Source organism: Rattus norvegicus, chromosome 1 (assembly GCF_036323735.1).
Source record: "Rattus norvegicus strain BN/NHsdMcwi chromosome 1, GRCr8, whole genome shotgun sequence".
Classification (NCBI taxonomy): domain Eukaryota; kingdom Metazoa; phylum Chordata; class Mammalia; order Rodentia; family Muridae; genus Rattus; species Rattus norvegicus.
The window spans coordinates 180,067,594-180,081,630 of NC_086019.1; the positions used below are offsets into that span (position 1 = coordinate 180,067,594).

At 37.3% G+C, this 14,037-nt stretch overlaps 1 protein-coding gene across 5 annotated transcripts in view; it reads right to left on the reverse strand.

The window, feature by feature from the left end:
- Pik3c2a (phosphatidylinositol-4-phosphate 3-kinase, catalytic subunit type 2 alpha) overlaps positions 1-14,037 on the reverse strand; it is a 105,539-nt gene that overhangs the window by 55,346 nt on the left and 36,156 nt on the right. For 4 of the 5 annotated variants that reach the window (NM_001108500.1, XM_063267507.1, XM_063267503.1 and 1 more), the window contains exon 4: positions 8,406-8,509. The exons of the other annotated variant lie outside the window; for it this stretch is intronic. In NM_001108500.1, the coding sequence (NP_001101970.1) occupies positions 8,406-8,509 (104 nt within the window). The remainder of the gene's footprint in view (positions 1-8,405; positions 8,510-14,037) is intronic. 5 annotated transcript variants of the gene reach the window in all.

Below are 14,037 nucleotides of genomic sequence, written 5' to 3' on the forward strand. Positions count from 1 at the left end.
TGTTTCTTCTCCTTTTTTGCAGTGCTGGGATTGAACCCAAGACCTCATAAATGCTAGGAACCTAGGTATATACACCATCAGTGAGCTATATATTTAGTCACCATCTGGTTTTCATGAGGCCTTAAATGGAATGCATGCTGGAAATATTGTTTATGTGCTTCTATAACTAGTAAACAATTTGGGGCTTTTGAGATGGCTCAGTAGTTAAGAACACTGGCTATTCTAGCCCAGGTCCAGATGGGTTTATAGTGCAGAATTCTACCAGACCTTCAATGAAGACCTAATACCAATATTCTTCACACTATTCCACAAATTGGAGACATAAGGCACACTACCCAACTCGTTCTATGAAGCCACAATTGAACTTATACCTAAACCACACAAAGACCCAACAAAGAAAGAACTTCAGAACCAATTTTCCCTTATGAGTATCAATGCAAAAATACTCAATAAAATTCTCACAAACCAAATCCAGGAACACATCAAAACAACCATCCATTATGATCAAGTAGGTTTCATCCCAGGGATGCAGGGATGGTTCAATATACGGAAATCCATCAACATAATCCACTATATAAGCAAACTCAAAGATAAAAACCGGGGTTGGGGATTTAGCTCAGTGGTAGAGCGCTTGCCTAGCAAGCGCAAGGCCCTGGGTTTGGTCCCCAGCTCAAAAAAAAAAAAAAAAAAAAAACAAAAACAAAAAACCACATGATCATCTCATTAGATGCTGAGAAAGCATTTGACAAAATTCAATACCCCTTCATGGTAAAAGTCTTGGAAAGATCAGGAATTCAAGGCCCATACCTAAACATAGTAAAAGCAATATACAGCAAACCAGTAGCCAACATCAAACTAAATGGAGAAAAACTTGAAGCAATCCCACTAAAATCAGGGACTAGACAAGGCTGCCCACTCTCTCCCTACTTATTCAATATAGTTCTTGAAGTTCTAGCCAGAGCAATCAGACAACAAAAGGAGGTCAAGGGGATACAGATCGGAAAAGAAGAAGTCAAAATATCACTATTTGCAGATGATATGATAGTATATTTAAGTGATCTGGAAAGTTCCACCAGAGAACTACTAAAGCTGATAAACAACTTCAGCAAAGTGACTGGATATAAAATTAATGTAAACAAATCAGTAACCTTCCTCTACTCAAAGGATAAACAGGTTAAGAAAGAAATTAGGGGGTTGGGGATTTAGCTCAGTGGTAGAGCGCTTGCCTAGCAAGTGCAAGGCCCTGGGTTCAGTCCCCAGCTCCGAAAAAAAAAAAAAAAAAAAAAGAAAAAAGAAATTAGGGAAATAGCACCCTTCACAATAGTCACGAATAACATGAAATACCTCAGTGTGACTCTAACCAAGCTAGTGAAGGATCTGTATGACAAGAACATCAAGTCTCTAAAGAAAGAAATTGAAGATCTCAGAAGATGGAAAGATCTCCCATGCTCATGGATTGGCAGAATTGATATAGTAAAAATGGCCATCTTGCCGAAAAAAATCTACAGATTCAATGTAATCCCCATCAAAATTTCAACTCAATTCTTCATAGAGTTAAAGCAATTTGAAAATTCATTTGGAACAACAAAAAAACCCAGGATAGCAAAAACTATTCTCAATAATAAAAGAACTTCTGGGGGAATCACCATCTCTAACCCCCAGCTATATTACAGAGCAATAGTGATAGAACCTGTATGGTATCGGTAGAGACATGCAGGTAGATCAATGGAATAGAATTGAAGACCCAGAAATGAACCCACACATCTATGGTCACTTGATCTTCGACAAAGGAGCTAAAACCATCCAGTGGAAAAAAGGCAGCATTTTCAACAAATGGTGATAATTATACTGGCAGTCAGCAAACTGATTCATTCTTATTGCAGTGTACAAAGCTCAAGTCCAAGTGGATCAAAGACCTCCCCATAAAACCAGATACACTGAAAGTAATAGAAGAGAAAGTGGGGAAGAGTCTTGATCACATGGGCACAGGGGAAAATTTCCTGAACAGAACACTGATGGCTTACGCTCTAAGATCAAGAATGGATAAATTGGATCTCACAAAATTGCAAAGCTTCTGTAAGGCAGAGGACACTGTCATTATGACAAAACGACAACCAACAGATTGGGAAAAGATCTTTACCAATCAATCCTACATCCAAAAAGAGGGCTAATATCCAATATATAAAAAGAACTCAAGAAGTTAGACTCCAAAGAATCAAAAAACCCTATTAAAAAATGGGCTACAGAGCTAAACAAAGAATTCTCAACTGTGAAATACTGATTGGCTGAGAAGTACCTAAAAAAATGCTCAACATCCTTAGTCATCAGGGAATGCAAATCAAAACAACCCTGATATTCCACCTCACACCAGTGAGAATGGCTAAGATAAAAAACTCAGATAACAGCAGATGCTGACAAGGATGTGGAGAAAGAGAACACTTCTCTACTGTTGGTGGGATTGCAAGCTTATACAACCACTCTAGATATCAGTTTGGTATTTCCTTAGAAAACTGGACATAGTACTACCTGAGGACCCAGCTATACCACTCCTGGGCATATACCCAATGCTCCACCATATACAAGGACACATGCTGTTTATAACAGCCTTATTCCTAATAGAAGTTGGAAAGAACCCAGATGTCCTTCAACAGATGAATGGATACAGAAAACATGGTGCATTTACACAATAGAGTACTACTACTCAGCTATGAAATTTTCATGAAATTCTTAGGTAAATGGATAGAACTTGAAAATATCCTGAGTGAGGTAACCCAATCACAAAAGAACACACATAATATTCACTCACTAATAAATGGATATTAGCCCAAAAGCTTGGAATACCCAAGATTCATAGACCACATGAAACTCAAGAAGAAGGAAGACCAAAGTGTGGATGTTTCAATCCTTCTTATAAGGGGAAACAAAAAATACTCACAGGAGGAAATAGGAGACAAAGTGTGGAGCAGAGACTGAAGGAAAGGCCATCCAGAGACTGCCCCACCTGAGGATCCATCCCATATACAGATGCCAAACCCAGACATTGTTGTGTCCTTGATGACAGGAGACTGATACAACTGTCTCCTGAGAGGCTTTGCCAGAGCCTTACAAATACAGAGGGGGATTCTTGCAGTCAACCATTGAACGGAAAATGGGTCCCCAGTGGAAGAGTTAGAAAAAAAACTGAAGGAGCTGAAGGGTTTTGCAACCCCATAAGAACAACAATATCAATCAACCAGACCCCCCCCCCCCCCCCGAGCTCCCAGGGACTAAACTACCATCCAAAGAAAGAATACACATGCATGGACCTATGGCTCCAGCTGTATATATAGCAAAGGATGGCCTTGTTGGGCAATGGGCAATCAGAGGAGAGGTCCTTGGTTCTGTCAAGGCTCAATGCCCCAGTGTAGGGGAATGTTAGGACAGGGAAGCGGGAGGGAGTGGGTGTGTGGGTGAGAGAGCACTCTCATAGAAGCAGGAGGATGGGGAAAGGATAGCGGGTTTCTGGAATAAAAAGTGTGAAATGGGATAACATTTGAAATGTAAATAAAAAATATCCAATAAAAGAAAAAAAAACCCTGTTAAGCAGACTACTTGATATTAAACCTTATTTTTACTATTTGTTAACTACACAAATGCAGTTAAGCTACTGACATTATCTTTTTTTCAGAATAATATGACCATATATTTTTCAGGATTGTCATAAGAATATGTAAAGTAATATTATGAAGCAGTTAGTGCCTACTACATAACAAATGCTGTTAATGCTTTATAAAATAAATGAATCAGTCAAAGAATAAATGTGGTTTATACATTGTGGTCTTAGAAGACACACACACACAGGATCCAATATTAAAAAGATAAAATATGGAACTGGAAGAGATAGCTCAAATAGATAGAGATGGAAAGCTGTTAAAAGTGTATACTGTTCTTGCACAAGACCCAGGTTTGATTCACAACACCTATGCCAGGTGACTCACCATTACCTATAATCCAGCTCCAGGTGAGCCAATGACTCTGGCCCTTACTAGCACCAGCATTCACATGTACATAACCACATACAAACATATATAGGCATATTATGTATATAATGTGTGTATATGTATGTATACATATAAATGTATGTGTTTATATATGTGTATATGTGGGTTTATATAAATATATATACATATATATATATTTACAAGAAAAGTTGAGAAGTGATCAGAGTGCTAGAAGCAGAACTGATGTTGGTACTATATCGCAGATGGACACAGTAAGATAAAGATAGTTTCTTTCAAGCTTATCTCTTCACAACACAATAAGCTTATAATTGTGCAATAAGCTAATTACAAAATGCTTATTCTTATTATTGGCATTATCCTGTTTGCAGATTCATGAAAATAATATTGGATCTTTAATTCCAGTACTCAGAAGTCAGAGGTGGGCAGATCTCTCTGAGTTTGAGGCCAGTTTGGTCTATCAAAGGAGTGAGATCCTATCTCAAAAAATTAAATTAAGACACCACTAAATAAACAAACAATTCGAAGTTGAAGTCAATTTTTAAAAAGATTTGGAATGTCTTGTAATTAAGATACTCTTGAGAGGGAGAGGGTATGATCAATGTTATTTGTATGTATGAAACTGCTGCAATGATACTTTTGACATTCCCTAATAATAAAAAGATCATTACATTGTATGAGATCTGAATCACATATAAAGAAAAGGCGGGTATAGAATATAGTTTCTCATTTTGTACTACAGAAACATAGAAGCAATAACCACAAGCCTGGGCTGAAGCTTGATGCTAGAAGGCATGCCTAGTCCTCTAGGTTCAATCTTCATTATTCCAAAACAAGCCTATTATATCAACATTCTTTTAAAAACTTTTCTCTAAAGCACAACTAGTAAATCTAGTAAGTTTTAGCAAGAAAAAGAAACAAATATAATGAAAGGCAATCCTAAGTCAAAGTAGAAGACCTTCACTAGTCCAAGTTTTTAATTTCATTGACAAAAATGGTAACAAACAAAGTCCAGGCCTAAGACAGGCAACTGAGTGGTTAAAACAGACGTACTGTAATTTCAAATGTAAGCACACACAACACCCTAATAGACTAATGCTGACTTCACAGCTTAATCAATATGATCACATGAATATTTTTAGAAGACTTTTTAATAACAAAAGGAGAGTGGGGAAAAAGAACCAAGAACCTTAGTATTAGTGGTACGGTGCTTGTCTGACATATGTGAGGGTGCGCGCGCGCGCGCGCGTGTGTGTGTGTGTGTGTGTGTGTGTGTTTAAAGTCCACTGGGATTGTGAGAAAACTGCTGGAAGAAAGCAGTCACTTTTGAGGAACTCGGCATATGCGCTGAGTCTCCATGTTTCCAGAGCAAAAAAAAAAAAAAAAAAAAATCCTAGAACATAGCTTCAGAAAAGTCTAGGTCTTATTGTTCTGATAATTGCTGTATCCATACTATGTATTACTGGGTATCTGAGAATTAGAACTCATTTTCTATTTGGTTCATCTAGAGTTATATAAGCCATTCTGAGCATAAATATGTACATATATAAATGAATACAGCATTCTCCTTATTCAGTTCTAGTTACTGTCCTGTCAATTATGATCTGAAAATACTTCTAGTAGGCAAAAAGAAAAATCTGTGATCCAATAAAGGAAGGGAAAAAAGTTATGTGCTCAGGATGTCAAGATTGATGGTAAATTATTCTATCATATAAAAATTACTATTTTTTAACTTAAAAAATTTATCTGAGGGAGCTGGAGAGTTGGCTCACAGTGATTAAAAGCACTTTTCTTGCAGATGATCAGGTTCAATTCCTAGCACCCATATAGCAGACAGTTCACAACTGTGTAACTCCAATCACACCTCTTTTGGCACAGAGTATGCACATGGTATACTCGCATGCAGGCAAAACACTCATACACGGGGGCTGGGGACTTAGCTCAGCGGTAGAGCGCTTGCCTAGCAAGCACAAGGCCCTGGGTTTGGTCCCCAGCTCCGGAAAAAAAAAAAAAAAAGAAAACACTCATACACATAAAATAATGGAAATTTAAAAATTTATTTATTGTTTTTAATTTATGTAGGAAAGGGGTATATAGGTGGAGGCAGAAAACAACCAGAGGGAATAGATTCCAGGAATCAAATTTGTATCATCAATTTGGTAGCAAGCACCTTACCTACTAAGCCACCTGAGTGACCCCTATAAACTTATTTTTCTTTTCAAACACATATTTTCTACAAAGAGTTTACACCAGTATTTGTTTTCAGACATCCACTGAAGAGTTGTGGAATGCAGCTGTCCTAGCCAAGAAGGGCTACTGTAACCACTTAGTTAAAGTTGGGAGGTTTGTGAAAACAGCTCTACAACTCAAAAGGCAGATCATAAAGAACTTAATCCTCCGACTTGCAAAGCTTAAATGTAGTACTTAGTAAAAAATATGAGGGAAATCATATAGCACTTGTTTGGGAAAAGAAGAAACTATGTAAGAAATTTAACAGATTATTTCCATTAAGGTAAAGATTACTCCTAAATCAATTATGGCACACATACTCAAAAATGATCTGAGGCCCCATGGCCTGCTTAAAAATGAGATCTTTTTACAGAAAACAGCTCTAGATTCAGAATGATCCCATAGTGGTAACTGCTTTCCTTGCATGAGAGAACAGATTTTGTCCCCTCAGCCTTGAAGTTTACTACTTCAGTGTTTTGCATAGCTTTTCTCTGTCTGGCTAAGAATCATTTTTCTTCTCTGCTAACAAAAGCATCAGAATATAGAGTCAGTTGCCATACTCCCTTTCTTAAGAAGTCCCATTAGCAATACGAGAAAATAAAGTTAAACCACATGGAGGTTGAACATGGTAAAAAAAGGAAAGAAAGGAAAGAGAAAGACAAAGTCTGAAGGGAGGGGTAAATTGTAAATTTGATCCATCATGTTAGCAGTTCTATAAGACCTATTAACTCTTGAGAAATACAGGCAAAGGATCCAAGTTCAAGTTCATATTTCATTATATATCAGATATATTCAACAGATTAAATATATCTGATATCTATTCATATATATAAATAAACCAATTTCAAATTTTAAATTTTTTAATAAAAATTTGAATTTAAAAATTAAAAAAAAATGAATTCAAAGCAGTAGCGGTGGTACATATATGCTACCCCAGCACTAGGAAAGCTGAGTCAGATGGACTATCTTGAGTAAAAGGACAGTATAGCCTACATAGTGTATGCCAGCCTAGCAGGGCCTATAGAGTTTCGTAGAACAGAGATGGCAAGATAGGATAGCAGGTAAGTGTTTGATGTACAAACTTGACAACTTGAGTTTGTTCCCCAGATCCCACAGAGAAATGTAACACACACCTACAATCATGTAACAAACACACATATAACCAGAGGCAAAGATGTGGTCCTGTACTGACAGCAGAGAAAACATTGTTAGGGTATTTCTTTGGACTCAGTTTTTCCATCTGTAAAGCATATGGTATAAGGCCTGAAAATAAAGCTCTTAGTTGGTAGAGTGCCTGCCTAACATGACTGAGGGCCTGGATTCCATCCCCAGTACTGCAGAAAACTGGATGTGGTAGTTCATTACTGTAATCCTAGTCCTTGGTGGAAGCAGGAACATCAAAAGTTCAACATCTTCAGTTACAGACCTGGGCTACAGACCCCACCTCTCAAACAATAACAACAAAACAAAAAATAATACTGTCCAATACATACAAGAGTGAGAAAATATTTAAAAGCTGTATTTTTAAATAAATGGGATAGCATTCTGAACGCTAGATAGTTTGTGAGAAATTGGGCATGGTTATGTATGCTGATAAACCTAGAACTCAGGAGACTGAGGCAGAAGACTGAGAGTTTGAGACTAGCCTGGGCTACAAAGTGAAACAGTGTCTCCTAAGACAAAACACATACACACACACATATATGTATATGTATATGCATATATATATATATAATATATATTATATATATACACACATACATGCACCTATTTTTTTTTTTTTTTGAGAAGATGAAAGTTTGCCTAAAAACAAAACGAGACATTTTCTAGGGATCAGAAATTAACTCCTGGCTTCATTTTTTTCCTTAAATATTTAGAAGCCTGACAAATAAAGATCTAGATTCATCTGTGGCTTGTGGTTATGTGCCAATTAACTGTTTGCTTCAAAATTTTAGCCACATGAAGGAAATAATTTTTTTAAAAAGTTAAAAATTTTTAGGATTGGCATTAAGTAGCAACTTTTGATTTTTGTTTTGTTGTTTTGTTTTGAGACAAGGTTTCACTGTGTAGCCTTGGCTGGCCTAGACCTCAGAGATATGCTGCCTCTACCTTACTCATCTCTGAAGTTGTTTGTTTTAACTTAAAGAATCTGTAAATTTATAAAGAAAAATTCCTTACTTCATAATGGATTGACAAAAAGCTGCCACCTCCTCATTCTGTACTTCAAATTCTTGTAGAAGAGAACTTCCAGTTGCCAAACTACTGGTCCCATTTGGGTCTTTCTGTAATCAAAAAAGTGGTTTTATTTTAAAAGCAAAGATCTCCAAAATGCTGCCTAGCCAGTTTTTATAAAGCTATACAAAATTAGAGAGATAAGATGAATCATTTAAGTAGGAAGTTTCCTATTAGCTTTAACACAGCATCTTATACTGTGACTCAGGCAGTTCTCTGACTCTCAGTGATCCAACTGTCTTAGTTTCACACACATGGGAATTATAAGCATGAACTATTATTACAACTGGCTAAAAATACCTATTTTTCAGCATACACCTTGGCATACAGTTGAGGCAGGAAGATCTCCAAATCAAGGCCAGCCTGTATGTAATCAAGAAACCATCTCAGAAAGAAAAAAAACCAAACAAACAAAAACACAAGAAAAGGGGGAATTCTATCCTGGTAAAGCACCAACTAAGCCTGGTTTTAACTCTTTGTTTTTAATTGATAAAAATTAAAAACATGCTACACTGGGGGCTGGGGATTTAGCTCAGTGGTAGAGTGCTTACCTAGGAAGCACAAGGCCCTGGGTTCGGTCCCCAGCTCTGAAAAAAAGAACCAAAAAAAAAAAAAAAAAAAAAAAAGCTACACTGATCAGCTAGAACAGTAAAGACCTTAAAGATCTTTCCATTCTAAATACTTGGGTAAGCTAGCAGCTGAATAAAATTAAAAGGCTGTCATCTGTTTTAAGAAAAGGAAGAGACCAAACTCATTTGGAATTTATAAACCACTATGTCTATATAATCTACTCAAGCTTTAAGTTCCAAGAGAACTGGCATCTTATGTAGAGAATGATTTTTAGAAAAATGTATTACTGGACTGGAGAGATGGCTCAGTGGTAAAGAGCACTGACAGCTCTTCCAGAGGTCCTGAGTTCAAATCCCAGCAACCACATAGTGGCTCACAACCATCTGTAATGAGATTTGATGCCCTCTTCTGGTGTGTCTGAAGACAGCTACAGTGTACTTATATATAATAAATAAATGAATCTTTTAAAAAAATGTAGTTTTTCTATGTTAATAAGCATACGCGAAAATCCTAACAATCTCTTATAAGTTATATTTGGCCAGACTATGTTTGCAGTATTTGTGGAGATCAATTTACCACCCAATAACAGCCAAATAGTAGAGTTCACTTAGAGGTATTTTAACATACAACATAGAAATATTTGTTTTAGTACAAATTTCAAATACAAATTTTCTTTAAAATTAGGAATAGTTTCAACCCAAATGAAGTGAATAAAGAGCCAAAGTTTTATCTCAGTGGCAGAGACATGGCATAGACCCTGGGTTCAAGATTCCATATGGCAATAAGTAAATGAAAAATAAAAAATAAGTGGGAACAGAAAGATAGCTCAGCAAGTAAAGGTACTTGCTGCCAAGCAAAGAAGCCCGAGTTTAATGTCACATGACGGAAAGAGATAACTGATTTTTGAAAACTGTCTACTGACTTTTGTGTATTCACACACACACATACTCACTCTCTTTCTCTCTCTCTAGATAAATAAATAAATAAATAAATAAATAAATAAATAAATAAATAAATAAACGTAAAAACAAACAGCATATAAACTTTAAAAATCAATTTATTTCGATAATCTTGGTGCCTACAAAGATACTTAAGTAAAAAATTTAAGGGCAACATGAAGAAAACTAACTAAAAAATAGATCCTTACAATAAAAATTCCTAACACAGCTAGGCATGGTGGTTCTCAACTGGCAGGAGAATCTGGAATTCCAGGCCAGCCTGGGTTCTACAGAGACCCTATCACAAAAGACAAAATTAGCACACCAAAGCAAACCTAACAGTTAAATGTCCACCCTCATTTCATACTCTTCAATGCTTAGAAGTTGTTTTTCTTTCTGTTTTGTGATGAACATGCTTCAGAGTATTTACTCCCTTGAAGACTGCTGAATAATGGAATCATATTAAAGAATGTAGTAGACCTCTCAGTTAACCAGGAGACAAAAGTTCTTCTAAGGGCCAATGGCCTCACAGCTGCTTTGTACGCAGTCTCACCAGTTCAATACTGTGAACTGCGATCTACTCCTGAAATTGCAGTTTCACTAAAAGAGGATACTTGTACAGGATATTCAGTATTTTCCATAAAACCTGTTATATTGTTAAAGGTCTCTTTTAAATTGTAAGAAAAGTTTGTTCAGGATTGCTATTAATAATAACATGCTAGGAAAGCTGAACTAGTATAACTTCCTGCTGTATCCATACCAATCTGAATTATCAATAACATATTAGTATTATAGAAATAAGCACTGTAACAAACAGACTTTAGTTCTCTAAACAATGAGATCTAACCACCGCTGTTCCACATGGTTCAGTAGGTAAAATGCTGCCTTTCCTAAACTGATGGTCCATATTTCATCTTCAGTACCCAGGTAAAAGCAAATAGCACTCATTTCTGTAATCATTGCAGAAATGGGAAGAAGATGAGAAGTGGAAACTGAGAATCCTTGAGAGGTTTCACAGCCACCTAGCCTGGTGTAGAGAGCAGTGAAACCCTGTCTCAAACAAAGTTGAAGGTGAGAAATGACACAAAGCTGTCTGCTGACCTCCACATGTGTACCATGACACACAAAATTATAATACATTAAAGTCGAATTTTTAAAAATACAATTTAAAAAAATTTTTTAGAAGTACAAACAGCCACTGTCTATTCCAATCTTACTTATCTGACCTTTCTACTGAGTTCTATGCTGCAGTTAGCTTTAATTGTATCCTGTTCATCCAAAACACAATGGGGCTTACCCTTGTTCTGAATTTTCTCTTTGCCTAAAAAACATCTTCCTCTTTGCCTACCCTTATGCCACGTTAAAAATAACAAAATAAGAACCTTACCAAGTTTTAAAGAACACCTTATTTTTTGAGACAGAATCTTTCACTGAACTTGGAGTCTACTGTTTACACTGCTAATTGGTATTATAGAAATGAGTTCTAGAACAAACAGCCTTCAATGAGATATGACTGACACTTGTTCCAGATGCCACCCCAACTCCCTGAGCCTGATGATCCATATTAGAGTTCTCAGCACCTGTGTAAGAGCAGTAGCACCCATTTCTGTAATCTCTGCCGGAAAGCTGCCTATCTCCTCCAACCCGCATGGGGTTACAAACCAGCTTTTTATATGGGTGATCTGAACTCAGGCCTTCATGCTTGCAGATCAAGAATTTTCTATTGAGCTATTTTCCTACCTCTACTCCACCACCTCTAAGTACTTAGTTTGAATCAAAACCTGTACCATCACATCCTGTTTTGAGTCTTGGTGTAAAATGACTGAGAACAAGCACCAAACTAAATTTTGTATTTTTACAGAACTTCACATCCAGCTAAAAAGGTACACAACCATCAATCAGTTCAACTAGTTGAATATTTTGCTCCCTCTAAAAACACACCACAAAACAACAAATAATTTAAATAATTTAAGAAACTATGCTTTTTTTCAACAATCCCGAAAGGAGTAACACCAACTTTCATTAATATTTAATTCTCTAAAATAAGCTTTTTAAGTTTTTAGTATTACTTTAAAAATAACTTGCAACAAATACTGACATGTATCCTATCAGACTCTCTGTATAAAATCCACAAGCATTTGTTTATTAAGTAGCTTCAATAAATTGGTACTATTATTATTATTTGTTTTACAGATGGGGATATGGAAGACTTTACTCATACTCAACAGCTTTCCTGAAAGGGGGTGGAGGATCACTTGGTGGTGGGGTTCGAGGAGGTGTGTGTCATTTGGTAGATAAAGGCAGAAGGATCAGAGGTTCATGTCTAGCCTCAGCTGCACGGGAAGTCTGAGGATAGCCTGAAAACTGTATCAAAAACAAACAAACAAAAAAACAAAAATAAAATAGGACCCCCCCACCCCCAGCAAAAACAAGCCAGGGAAAACTAGAAAACAACACTGTGGCCTTTGTGGAGGTAATGACATGAAACCTGCCCTGTTGAATAGATGCCCAGTCTCCTCAACGGAATGTTTAGACTTTTTAATTAAAAAGTGGTTATTTTTCATGATACCTTTTATTAAAAGAGGTCCTTCCTTTTTTTTTTCTTAATTTTTTCTTTTTTTTATTAACTTGAGTATTTCTTATTTACATTTCGAGTGTTATTCCCTTTCCCGGTTTCTGGGCCAACATCCTCCTAACCCCCCCTCTCCTTCTTTATGGGTGTTCCCCTCCCCATCCTCCCCCCATTGCCGCCCTCCCCCCAACAATCTAGTTCACTGGGGGTTCAGTCTTGGCAGGACTCAGGGCTTCCCCTTACACTGGTGATCTTACTAGGATATTCATTGCTACCTATGAGGTCAGAGTCCAGGGTCAGTCCATGTATAGTCTTTAGGTAGTGGCTTAGTCCCTGGAAGCTCTGGTTGCTTGGCATTGTTGTTCATATGGGGTCTCGAGCCCCTTCAAGCTCTTCCAGTTCTTTCTCTGATTCCTTCAACGGGGGTCCTGTTCTCAGTTCAGTGGTTTGCTGCTGGCATTCGCCTCTGTATTTGCTGTATTCTGGCTGTGTCTCTCAGGAGAGATCTACATCCGGCTCCTCTCTGCCTGCCCTTCTTTGCTTCATCCATCTTGTCTAATTGGGTGGCTGTATATGTATGGGCCACATGTGGGGCAGACTCTGAATGGGTGTTCCTTCAGTCTCTGTTTTAATCTTTGCCTCTCTCTTCCCTGCCAAGGGTATTCTTGTTCCCCTTTTAGAGAAGGAGTGAAGCATTCACATTTTGATCATCCGTTTTGAGTTTCGTTTGTTCGAGGGATCTAGGGTAATTCAAGCATTTGGGCTAATAGCCACTTATCAATGAGTGCATACCATGTATGTCTTTCTGTGATTGGGTTACCTCACTCAGGATGATATTTTCCAGTTCCAACCAATTGCCTACGAATTTCATAAAGTCATTGTTTTTGATAGCTGAGTAATATTCCATTGTGTAGATGTACCACATTTTCTGTATCCATTCCTCTGTTGAAGGGCATCTGGGTTCTTTCCAGCTTCTGGCTATTAGAAATAAGGCTGCTATGAACATAGTGGAGCACGTGTCTTTTTTATATGTTGGGGCATCTTTTGGGTATATGCCCAAGAGAGGTATAGCTGGATCCTCAGGCAGTTCAATGTCCAATTTTCTGAGGAACCTCCAGACTGATTTCCAGAATGGTTGTACCAGTCTGCAATCCCACCAACAATGGAGGAGTGTTCCTCTTTCTCCGCATCCTCGCCAGCATTTGCTGTCACCTGAGTTTTTGATCTTAGCCACTCTCACTGGTGTGAGGTGAAATCTCAGGGTTGTTTTGATTTGCATTTCCCTTATGACTAAAGATGTTGAACATTTCTTTAGGTGTTTCTCAGCCATTCGGTATTCCTCAGCTGTGAATTCTTTGTTTAGCTCTGAACCCCATTTTTTAAAGGGTTATTTGTTTCCCTGCGGTCTAACTTCTTGAGTTCTTTGTATATTTTGGATATAAGGCCTCTATCTGTTGTAGGATTGGTAAAGATCTTTTCCCAATCTGTTGGTTGCCGT